This window comes from Furipterus horrens, unplaced genomic scaffold (genome assembly GCF_987537825.1).
Source record: "Furipterus horrens unplaced genomic scaffold, mFurHor1.1.pri manual_scaffold_3, whole genome shotgun sequence".
Classification (NCBI taxonomy): domain Eukaryota; kingdom Metazoa; phylum Chordata; class Mammalia; order Chiroptera; family Furipteridae; genus Furipterus; species Furipterus horrens.
Window position 1 is genome coordinate 189,135,454 of NW_028327173.1, and position 12,697 is coordinate 189,148,150.

The following is a 12,697-nucleotide window of genomic DNA, read 5'->3' on the forward strand; positions in this document are numbered from 1 at the left end:
GAGCCCAGGGCAGCTGTGGCCAATTTTACCCAAGGTTCAGCAAGGGCCTGAGGCAGAAGGCATTTTGAAGCTTCTGGAAGATGAGCAGGTATATGTTCACCAAGTGTGCAGCAGGGAGGGGCCGGAGGAGCCATAAGTAGTTTTGTGAGACTGTGTGAGAGTGTGAGGGGCTCCCTCTCTCTGAGCAAGGATACAGAAGTAGGCTTTAAGGATTACAAGCTCACCTACATCTCTCACTCTGAGCTTCTTAACCTAGGGCTCATGGACCTCTAGAGCATCCACCAATGGGCTCCTCAAGGTCTGTGAACCCCATAAAACCATATGCAGATGTTCACACCTATGAGGTGGTCCAGAGCTTTTACAGGATTCTCAAACGGGTGAAGAAGACACACTCAAAAGAACACCTTGTAGCCTGAACACCAGACTGTGGTGTAGAAGCCATGGTTTTCCATCTCTATATCCACATATATAGCTTAAAGGGGTGAGTGCAAGGCTATGGGAAGAAACAAAAATGTGTGTGGTCCTGACTGTGTGCCAGGTGCTGAGCTAGACATGAAAAACATTGGTTTTTCATACCTCTTTCCATAGAGGCACATGGAAGAAGGTGTTCTGAACCTCCTGTTTCCAGAGCTAGGATTGCAAAGCCAAGTCCCTAAATGTAGATAAAAGTCACCCAAGGCAATTCACTGCAGTCCCCGGATCAGACTCAAACTTTAGTTGGCAGTTGCCTAGCAACAGGTAACCCTAAAGACACATCCCCAACCTGAGATGCCAAAAGGACATTTTGTGGACAATCTTATTCTGAAAGCTAACCCCTACGCAAGTGTGTCGGCCAGGCCTGTTGGGACTGTTGGGGAAAGAGCAGGCTTTGTAGCCCCAAGGGGGCTGGCAGGGGAAGCTGGGAGGTGTGCGCATGAATGGTGAAGCCTTTTCCCACACTGGGGAGTAGGCGCAGGGGAGGGGAACTGAGGGCTGAGAGGGAAAGCAGCTGGTGCCTCTTTCAGGCCTATAGCTATAACTATTTTTCCAAGCAGTTCCTGAGTGGATCTCAGCCACATCTAAAGATGCATAAAGTGTCACAGACTTAGCAAGACGACAGGCCTCAAACCACAGCTCGCGGGAACCCAGGAAGCAGTTTTGATCCAGCTCTCCAGGGCTGCTCACGCCCTTAAAGAGGCAGCAAACACAAAAAAAGGCAAAGAGTCCTCACTTTCTAAAATTCAGATTTTTTTTTCCAATAAAAAGCTCAGAAACTCCTTTAGCCGAGTCAGGTGAGACTGGGATTCCTAAAACAAAGGTTCTAATCGCCTCACAGAAAGCTTGGGAAGGCGGGGCCTTCTTCCAACCCCATCATCCCTTCTCCAGGAAGGTCCTGTGGGCCAGGGGAAGGGGCAAATAAATATATCAGTCTGGAAGAGATTCAGGAAGAACAAATGCGGAAGTCAAACAACAACAAATAAGGTGATATAAATCCAGATAAAATATTAAAATCATTAAAGGGCTGCTGCTCCCTGAAGATTGGGGAAAATGAAGAGAGTTAATTAAAAGCAATCTCCATGCACTGCTGAGCCAGCCGGCCCTGATAAATCAACAGCTGGGCGGCTGTGGAGGGCAGTCAAGGGGCTTGAGGGGCGGGCGCTGCCACAGAGATGCCAGTGACGTTGAATTGAACACAATGGCTTAAGTTTTCTGTTTTATTAAATATTTTAGGACACTAAATAGAGTTATTCCTCCAAGAGGGAGAAAATGATCAATGAACAAAGTTGGAGGAAGATAAGGATGAAGAGGTATTGTTTGTTTGATTCAAAATATAGTTGGGACTCTGAGGTCTGCATCTCTAATCTCATCCCAGATGCAACAGCTTTTGGTTTCTCTCTCTCTCTCTCCCCACCCACCGCCCCACCTGATCAGCACAGGTAGATACCTATTCTCAAATCTCTCTACAAAACCCTGGGTTATGTTTGTTTTGGGGGCTGGGGGAGGTAGTGCAAAGTCCAGGCAAGGAATGGAGAGGAAGAGGAGAGAGAAAAGACCTTCGAAATTCTCATTGCTGATCCAAGCTAGACTTTGAGCACAAAACGAAAAGGTCATTAGAAATAGTGGGAACTTTCTTTTTTTTCTTGCTTGCTTTCTCCCTATTTTTCCCCCTTTCTCTACTCCCTTCCTTCCCTCTTTTTTCTGCAGTCAGATAAAGTTTTGTTTTTCATTTTAAATAAACAAACCAAAAAAAAAAAAAACCAGCTCAGAATTTGCAGGCTCAATCTAAATAAAAACCCAGCAATTTTAGAAGTGTGACAAGAACCACCCTTCTCTATTCTAAGGAAACCCTCCAGTTCTTCCTTGATGAAAATATAATCAAGAGAAATGATTGGGGGAAAGTGTTTTTTCTCCTCCATAGAATTGGGATTGGAAGGGGAGTGTGTGCACGGGGAAACATAAGGAATTATGCATTTGGATATGCATTTTAATTAGGTGGACAGAAGCAGCCGCCTGTTAATTTTTCTTGCTTGTTTCCACTTAGCATTCATCACGGGCAGAACCACCATAGAGCGCTCCCACGATAATAGATGGTTCTGCATTGGCTAAGTCCTCAGGGAAAATAATTAGCAGGAGAGAATATATTCTCTCCACTCCCACTACCCCATCCACCCTGCCCTCCCCCATCCCCAGCACCACATTGCCTCCCCTCCCCCCCAACTGACAGTGGTTTCCCTAGAAGCCTAGGGGATAGTCAGGCTCCTGGTTTATAGGCACTTACTTTGTTCTGCCAAAGAACAGGGGTCTGGAAGGAGAAACAGACAGACTGGAGACCTTCTCTGGAGTGGAAGCTCCTAGATGAAGGGAGGGAGGCCACCATGCTGCTTAGTTCTGAGGGGCAAGCTGGCAATCAGTGTTGGCCAGGACAGGATGACAAAGCTCCAGAGAGGGTGGGACAGTTCTCCTAGAGCTCAACTGGCAGCAAACAAAGACGTGCAAAGAGTTGTTAGTTGAGGAGAACGGGGAATTGGAATGACATTTAAGCTAATTTGCTTTACAAAGTAAAGGAATGGTGTCAGTTTTGCAGCAAGCTTGACTCTGAAGCATTTCCAAGGCTGCCAACCAAGATCTAACTCTAACTCTGATTTGAACCCCCACCTCCCCACCCCATCCCCCATCAAGATGCTCTCCATACGTAATCTACTTTGTATAAAGAATCAATTCTTGTTGCTGATCTCATAGGTCAACAGCGCACCCTCCTTATTCACTAGCAGATTTAAGCTCCAGCCCCACCTTCACCGCTTTCCTCTCCCTGGAGTCCTCCTGATGGAAGGAGAAGCCTGGATGATGACCAAGCTCAAGTTCCAGGAAAGGGCTCCCTGTGCTCTCCGCTATTCTGTTTCCCCTGATTTTGAGGGTGAACTCAGTTCAGGGCAGCCAATGGGAAGTAAAGCTAGGCTTCCCTTGAGCTTATATTCTCACCTATTTCAAACCCAGACAATGAGAAAACCCCACTGCGATCCCAGAGCTATTTATACACAGCTGGATGAGTAAGGCTTTGCATTTCCTGAGAAACAATGATTGCACATGATGTGTAATGCCAGGTTCCTTTCACTTATTTCAGTTTTAATATATTAAAATAATGTTTAATATATGAGGTATTGTTGTCTCTCTCAGAAGGCCTCAGTCAGCTACAGGAAACTGTAGTTCTAGTAACACCTTACATTTGCTTTACACCTTCTGAAATGTTTTCACATCCATTATTTCATTTGGGCCCCCTGGGGGTCAGCAGGGCTGGTTGTAGGGGAAGCGAGGAGAGAGGAGACTCAAGCTCTTCTCCCTGTGTAAAAAGACAGGCCTGATTTACTAACTCTTGACTTTCAACCTATCCGGTCATCCCAGATGCTCCTTCAACCCCCAGTCACCCGATAAAACCTCTCAGCCTAGGAGACCTTCACTCCAAGACTCACCAGGTAACGAGGACTGCTAAGCTGCTGGAGCCTCCCCAGACCCAAATCCCAACCCCCAAAGAGTTCCAGATGTCAGGGGAGGGAGGGGGACAATGGGAAGGCTATCTCTGTGGCTGGGGATGAGAGAAGTGAGTCCTTAGGTTTCCAGGGCATTCCTCTCCAAAAATAATGATATTCCTATAGAAGGAGGGGAATAAATTAGTTGAATTCTATTATAGTATTTTTCTTTACATTCATGAAGTGGGGTTGCCTGTACTATCTAGATATGTAGTCCCTACATTAAAAAAAAATCTAAAAATGAAGGGGACCTAGACATATACCCAAAATAATTGAAAGCTGGGACTCAAACAGCTACTTATATACCCATGTTCATAACTGTATTATTCACAATCGCCACAATAGGTGAAAATAACCCAAGTAACCATCATTGGATAAATGAATAAACAAAATGTGGTATATACCTATAATTCAACCACAGAAAGGAAGGAAATCCTGGCATGTGCTATAACATAGATGAACTTTGAGAACATTATGTAAGTGAAATCAACCGGTCACAAAAGGGCAATGTGGTATGATTCTTCTTTTATGAGGTGCTTAGAATAGACAAATTTATAAAGACAAAAAGTAGAATTGTGGTTACTAGGGACTATGGGGGGGGTGTGATAAAAAATTCTGGAATTGGATAGTATCAGTGGTTCTACAACATTATGAATGCACTTAATGCCATTGAATTGTACACTTAAAAATAATTAAAATGATACATTTACATGTTATCAATGTTATATTATGTTATATACATTTTACCACAATGAGAAAAAAATTAAGGGGTTGCTTCTGTCTGCTGGAGTTCAGGGTAACCATTCTGTTTTGTCTTTTGTTTTGCTGAAGTCTCACAATTTAGGCTTCTGTGAATTCTCTGATGGGTTTCATCCCTTAGGTATTTAGAAAATTGCCACTGGAGGTTTCAACCAAAGGAAAGCCTAATAATAGTGACTCCAGAGCGATCTGGGGTGTTCCAGAGGCCTATCACTGAAGGAGAGGCTGTGAATTCCAATCAAGCAGCTCCTGATACCTGCTGATACCCACCTGGGTACAGCCAGCCTCTGTGGGGGGTCTGCTAGGCACCTCTGTTCCCTCAGCAATAACACACGGTACTCAAGAGGAAGCTCAGTGAGACATCAGTACAGGTCCACCCATGTCAGCTCACTGAACAGCCAGGTATCTGCAGCTGTCCAAATGGAAATGAAATAAGCACTTTATTTCCATGTTAATTGCAAAGGGTGCCATTGGGGAAGAGAGGGCAGGTCCAGGAAGATGTAGAAAAATAAAATCTAGAGAATTAAGATCTTTTGCTTGGTTCCCCTACTCCCCCGATACATTTAAAGAAACGAGTGAGGAAAAGACAGGTATTCTCAGTAATTACACAGCCGAAAACTTTATCCGAGTGCTTATAAATAGCAAAGTAGGCCAATTAGTCTTCCCACTTCTCTTTCCTCTTTCCATTCTCTGGTTGGGGTGCTAATGAGAAGAAAAGTGTTCAAAAGAGAAAATCACGTTCTAAACAGGCCACATCTCCTGGTCCTCAGCCCTCATGCTGAGAAGGGAGAGGAAGTTCCATCTTGATTAGAACCCCAAGTGGTAGCATAACGTGGCAAGACTGGACCAGAGAGAATGAAACTACAGAAGAGCTTCCCATCTTAGCAACACCACTTTAGAGCCATACTTTTAAAACAAGGAAGTATTTGAACTCTGGTCCCTAACTGTCCTTTTCCAGTCCTCATTGATGATAATAGCCACAAAGTTTTTGACTTCAAAGGAATCTGGGCAATCAGAGTGTACTGCCTGCATCTTAAAGACAAGGAATATGCAGCTCAGAGAATTTCTGGGTACAAGATCACATAGGTAGTTGGTGGTAGGGCTGGAAGCACAGCTCAAGCTTCCTCCACCGGATCTTTTTCTCCTCCATTACTCTGAAGCCATCAGAACTACAAAAGACTAGCACCTGGTGAGAAATTGAATGACATGGAAGAGGGTCAGAGTTTGAGACAGGGTCACCCTGACGGTAGGTGAAAGTTTGGGGACTGGAAAACCTTTTCTGGTGGAGTTTCCAATTACAGTTAATAAAAACAGCTGGTTTTCGAAGTGAGTAACAACAAAAACAACAAAAAACCTCACTCATTTCACAGCAATCTGAGATGACCACAGTCTCTGGATTCAGGGACAGTGGAGAGGGTGCAAAAGAAGGATTAGACATGTGCCATCGTTGTTCCCCAGGCTCCAAACTGAGGCCTGGGTGGTGAAGGACTCAGTGTGTGCTATTTGAACCCCATGATTAGAAGCTCTGAGCCTAGTCCCCTGCAACACACTACTATTCACAAACTCTCTACCTAGAAATTCTGCACAGTTTTCCCCTCTTCCCTCCCTCCACCCCAACCCTCCCCCAACACTTCCCAACCACTGCTTTTAAAACTCTAATGCAAATCACAGACTTCAAAAACCTTCCTTTGGTGACAGTTTTATGACGCTAGCTCCATTCATCCATATGGTTTGACAGACTGTGAAACACTAGTAACCGGACCAATAAGAAAAACAAATTACAAAAACACAACGCCTCATCTCTCCCCAGTCACTCACACAACCAAAGAAAACTTTGGAACTTGCAATGGATCATAATTTCAGTGTTAATCATCTTTTAGAGTTCCAGACCACACAATGGTTTTATCCACTCACCTATCCCCGCCCCCCCCCCGCCCCATCCCCAGGCAACTCTTTATCTTTCCTTGTTAAATACTTACACACATTTTTTAAGATTTTATTTATTTATTTTTAGAAAGAAGGAAAGAGAGGGAGAGAAACATCAATGTGTGGTTGCCTCTCGCAGACCCCCAAACCGGGGACCTGGCCCACAACCCAGGCATGTGCCCTGACTTAGAATCGAACCGGTGACCCTTTGGTTCGCAGGCTGGCGCTCAATCCACTGAGTCACACCAGCCAGGGCTAAATACCTACATATTTTAAAACTACTTAAAACTAGAGTCATGCTTTTACATAGGCCCCTGGAGGGAAACCTGCCTGGGCGAAAAACTATTTTCAGTGGTTGTGGCATTTCTTTGGCCAGGGGCTTGCCACATTTGGCTACATTTCTGTCTTCTAGTGACTTTCAGTACACTCAAAAACCCACAAGGTACTTTGCAAGAGATTGGGATAGTAAACAAGCCTGGATTCTGGTGCCTTTTTAGGACCCAGCCCCCACCACCACTACATTCAGTGTGGCTGCACTTTAAAAACTGAAACATCAGCCTCAGTTTCCTTTCTTTTTCTGGTGCCCACTCAAAACAAAGCATGATGGGTGTGACGTTTTATTTATTGTATTGATCTGAGCCAATGGCTATTAAGCAACTTTAGATATTATGATATTTCTCAGATGTATCCAAATTCCAGCTACCTGTGCGATTCCAAAAAGACAGAGGACAGTGAGAAGTCTCCAATAAGTTGCCTCTGAATTTCAGCCCACCTTATGGATCTGAGCGGATGCATTCCACTCTGATTTCTGGATGTCTCCCAGGTGGTCTGCAGGCCGGGCTACATTCAGAGGGTTACCCTGCGACAATACCTCCACTTGGCTTCTGGCAGAAATTAATCTCTTTTATGGGTATCTCATCAAAACCAGACATTCTTCCTGCTGAAAAATAATGTGTGCTAATGAAGTTTGGTGAATTTAGGGCTTTTTTTTTTTTTCCCCCTGGTGGCAACCAGAAGCAGATGGAGTAGGTGGTTCTTAGGCAACTGTTGGCTTAAATGTCTGAGAGTCCTTTTTCATAAGGGCTAAAATAATGTCCATAAAAGGCCACAAGTTCACAAAGTCCCAACCCCAGTGTTCCCGTCTTACTCTCATTCACAAAGAGCTGAGGAAGAGAAGATTAGAACCAGGAATGTGTTCCCCCAGACCCTTTCCTCTCTGATATCTAACCTGCCACAGCAGAGCAAGATCTGGCTTCTAAGTGGCCAACAATTACACAACTTTCACAGGCACAAAACCATGTTAGATTAGAATGCAATGTACCCAGATCATAGAACGTATAGAGATGAAGATTTGAGGTCCATCTGTACACACGACCTGCTGTTTGACCTTAGCTAAGTAAGTATATCTACTTCTCCCAGAATTGGGTCCTTGATTACTAAACAGAGATATAAATAAATACCTCTAAGCAAGTGAAACCCCTTACCAAAAGTTTCAGTGCAATTATGTTATGTTCACAGCAATAAGCATGAAAAAATAGTTTACTGGTCTCATTCTTTACAAACAAATAGTTCCTTGAGGTAAAGCTCCAATGCTTTACATGGAATAATTAAATAATAATAAGTTATTCTTTTCTAAGCAGGCAGTTATAATAATAGATTCATATGTGCATAATCAAGTCTGGCAGAAGGTGGCAGACATTCCCAGTTAAGTGTATACTAACCAGGGTTTTGATAACTTAATAAAAGTAAGCTGTTTACAATATTGATAGCATATTTGGGAAGGTTGGTTTACCTGAACTAGAATAGCAAGTAAGATTACAACTTGTATTAAAAGCACTGTTTCCTAGGTCTATAGATATCAACTGGAACACAACATGTAATGTGACTGATACACAGACCTTTATCAAATCCATATTTGTTACCTACATGTATAATTACTTCACTACATGGCCTTTATCTTGCTTGTAGGTGTAATAAATGAGTGACTCACACATCTAGGCTCAGACAATGTAGCTGCTAAATTAAATAAAGTGTAATACGCATTTACACTTCATACATGTTCACTGATGCTTTTAAATTCTATCTGTCCAGATGTGACTGCCTGGTTGTGTGGCCACCTGCCGAGTCCCCTTTGTGATCTGATCAGTCCAGGCAGCTCCTGTTTCTGCCTCTAACACCCTGTTGGGCAGTAATAAGATGTTAAAGGCAACAACAGAGAGAGAAGCCAGGCTGTCAGCTTCAGAAAGAAGGGGGTGAAGGGTACAAGGAGGAGGAATAGGAAAGAGAGTTGAGGGGAGATCAAAAACAGGCAAGAAGAAAGTCAAACTGCAAAGAGGAGACGTGGCTTCAGGCGTTTGGGCCCCTAAGAAGACCCCAAAGCAATAAGATTCAAATTGCACCATCCAGTTACCTGAGCTGTTGAATTATTGAATGTCCCATGTGCAAATAGCTAGTATAAATGAAAAAACGGTCCATACTCAGCATAGAGCCCTACAGAGGTGTTGCATGAAACCTGATCTTCTTTCTTCCCAGAACACTACCTACCACCACTTTATCCCCCAATCCCAGAAAAAACCTTTGTGAGACCAGTTTCAGTAGGGGGCGTCAGTGGTGTTGGCTTTTTTTTTAGGGGAGAGACTCAGAGCGCACACAGAGAAAATGCTAATGTCATTCGCCTCCGTTTCATTGTCAGGAGGGACACATGAGGATGAAAACATTGCTCTCCAAACCATGCTCCCTGCTCCCCTCCTCCCAGCACCACCACCATCCATCCTTTCGGCTTGATGAGTCTCTGCGCTTTGTTCTAATTTAGCCCATGCATAATTTATTCACGTGTGTATTGTTTCCTGATCAGCAACTTTTAAAAACAAATGAAAATAAGATGTCTTATTAAACAAGTTGTTTTAAAAAATAAAGACAGATGGTGCTGGTCTCCCAATAACAACGTGTGTGCTCCTGCCTTAGGAGTTTAAAACCCGTCCTGGGCGCAGAAGGCTCGGATGGCCAGGGTTATTGTTTACACCTCCTTACCCACAGGGAAAGGGGTTGGGGTGCAAAAAAGGAGCAGCTAATTACAAAGGACCACTCAACTCCCACCTAGAAAAAGCCATCAGGAGTGCTGTGCGTAGGCTAGCGTGTGCGTGTGCGGAGACACAGAACTACAAATACATCACATTGTAACTGTTTCTAATCAAAGTTAAAGTATAAAAATTCACAACTAATTCCACTAACCAGACCGATTTTGTCCCTTCCCCCACCTCTAAGCCACCCCCTACATAGAAACCCTCCTCAAACACGTACCCTTCTGCAGTCCAAAAACAAAAACAAAAACAAAAAACCGAAGGGAGCAGGGGAATCCTGGAGCGCAGAGACCTCGCGCCGGCCCGCGCGTAAGCGGGCTCCAGGGTAACCAGGGTACCGCTTTCCCAATAGGAAACAAACCTGGCGCACATGTGAGGTTTCTCTAACTTGAGTTTACCAGGTGGCATCAACCTGATTATGTGATTTCGGCTGGAAATGGGTAAACTGCAAATCAGCTGTGAGCTCGGTAGAAACCCACAGCATCAGCGGTGTGGCAGCGCGAACGACGGGGAGAGCGAGGATGCAGCGAAGTTACGCCCATTTATTCTGCCATAAAACGTCTTCTTTCTTGGGTGAAAGGCTGTGGCGTAGAAGCGCAGGATATGTTAGAGGTTCAGAGCGAGAACTGATGTCGGGAGCTGCTCCTCTCTGATCAGCCTCAGCTTCAAATGTCCTCTTAACAGTAGCTTTAATATATATGTATATATTTAAAACTCCGAGACCTGGGACGTTCTTACCCTTTTCCCTCTTACTAATGGGAGACAAGCTGGTGCAAACGCATCCCATCCTCCCTGAGCGTTCCTTAGCAATAGGAATCCCCCGGCCGCCCCCCCACCGCCCCGCCAAATGCTCCCCTTCATGGTGCAAACCTGGATTTCAACTCTAAGAGGAGGTGGAGGTGCGGACACCGATGCGTGGAGTTGAAAAAACCTGGGTGGGTATCTGCCACGCGCCCGCGAGAATTCAGCACGAAACGCACCCCCCCATCCCAACCCCCTCCCCTCGCGCGCGGCTTCCAGGCCGGCTGGAAAGACCCAATTCCCCTGGCGCGGGCCCCCACCCACGTCGCGCCGTGATCCGGAGAGAGCTCCCTTCTGCCAACATCACGGCCAACAGCACCCCTTTCAAAGCGACGCTAGTTTTCCGAAGCCACCCCCGGCTCCGCGATCGCGAGCGGACTTGGCGGCTTAACAGTTCCACGGACTGGAAGGAAGGAAGGAAGCCAAGATAAAAAGGAGGAGGAAGGCAGGCAGGCAGGAATTGGCTGTCGGACCTGAGGACTGGCCCCCGCGTGTCCTCGTGCAGCCCGCCCTCCTCCGTCCCGGATCTGGGCGTCCGCTCAAAGTCTCCCGGCGGCGGCCACAGGCACCTGCCCCTCGCTCCGGCTGGGAGCAGACGCTGCCCGCTCAGGCGGGGAGCCCCAAGCTGCCTCTACGCCCGCCTCGGCTTTTCACCCAGAGGAGGCGAGAACACCATTCATGAGACCTGCAGCTTCCCTGCCTCCACATCAACCCCAAGTTAACCTGAGTCCTTAATTTACTATAGCCAGTTCGCCCACAAACACACACGCAGACACACCGGCGACCGCCCGGAGCGCCGTCACGCTCTGGGGACTGCCCCGGCAGGAAAGCCCCGGGCAACCACCTGGACCCCAGGGCTCCCGGGACCGCTGCTCCCCCTGCAGTCCTCCCAACTCCGGAAGGTTTGCACAAACTAACTCCCCGCCAGCGATCGGAAGGAGAGCTCCTTGCAAACTCCGGAGCTGCGGCGGTCCGCTCGCCCCGGCGGACTGAGCCGCGGGGCGGGGGCCGCGGGCTCCGGAGGTGCGGGGCTCAGCCAAGTGCACCCCGGCGGCCCCTGCCCGGCGCTCGCTCCCCGCTCGGCCGCCCCCAGCGCCGCGCTCGCCGCCCGGAGAAGCCAGGCACTCGGGGGACCCTGCTGTCCCCGAGCTGCCCACGACCCCCTAGCTGCAGAACGCTCCAGCGCCAGGATCCCCTGCCTATATCCCTTCTTTCTCTCCGTCCGCCAATTAAGCAGAACACAAACGTAACAATTTTCTTCTTGTTAATTGCATCTCCTGACATTTCTGCATGTTGTAGGGGGAAAAAGATGAAGAAGTAAGAGCTGAAAGAAAAGAGAGAAGCCCCGCAGCGGCTGCAGGCGCCTGCAAGCGCAGTACATTGGCAGCGCTCGGCACGCAGAAGGCGCCTTTTTTTTCATATTGAAACCACGCGGAATATGTACATTTTTTAGTCTTACTTACGCTTTCAGGGGGTTGTGAATGACAGTCGCCATTTTGCTACAATGTAACAGAATATTGTCTGTCTCAGAGTTCTAAAGGTTCGCTCAGGGGAAGCAGCGAGCCAATCAGAGCACGGGATACCGGCCCGCCGGCCAATCGACGCGACTGGTCGCCAGATGGGCGGGGCCTGCACGGTGGTAGTTATTAGGGGAGCTGTCAAAGCCCAGAGGTCACTCCCTTTTGTAGAGCCCGAGAGCGAGAAGGACTTAAAGGGGCAGTACCGCGCGAGCAGCTCTTTTTCGGACTGAGGAGAGTAGAGACGCACGGGAGAGTATTCTAGTTTGGTTTGAGTTTCTACTTTCTAAATAAATGCTGAGAGTTTGCGCTTCCGGATATAAATATTTAAGTATTTTCAACAAACCGTTGAACTCCATTCATTAGCTTTTGGCTTTTCTATTATGTTTATAATCCCCAAAGGGCAAATCCCTTGTTCCCGTGCAAAAGTTGGAAGGCTGCCATTTCGTCTAACAAATTACTACACGTGCCCCGCTGTTTGCTAATGCTCTGGGTTCTGTGGCTTTTTAACATTCTCATCCCCTAAGTGTTCTCTTTATCTCGGCCACCTTTCTCTCTCTCGGTTTCTTGGAACTGCCGCCGCTGATCCTGGCGACTCAGGACAGCAACT

At 46.7% G+C, this 12,697-nt stretch overlaps 1 protein-coding gene across 1 annotated transcript in view; it reads right to left on the bottom strand.

Annotated features, from left to right (window-relative positions):
- The window catches only part of DPF3 (double PHD fingers 3), a 193,615-nt gene extending 181,540 nt beyond the window's left edge, over positions 1-12,075 (bottom strand). Inside the window, exon 1 of the mRNA XM_090271088.1 lies at positions 12,034-12,075. Coding sequence (XP_090127214.1) covers positions 12,034-12,065 — 32 coding nt within the window. The 5' untranslated portion in view covers positions 12,066-12,075. The remainder of the gene's footprint in view (positions 1-12,033) is intronic.
- Between the last annotated feature and the right edge of the window lie 622 nt (positions 12,076-12,697).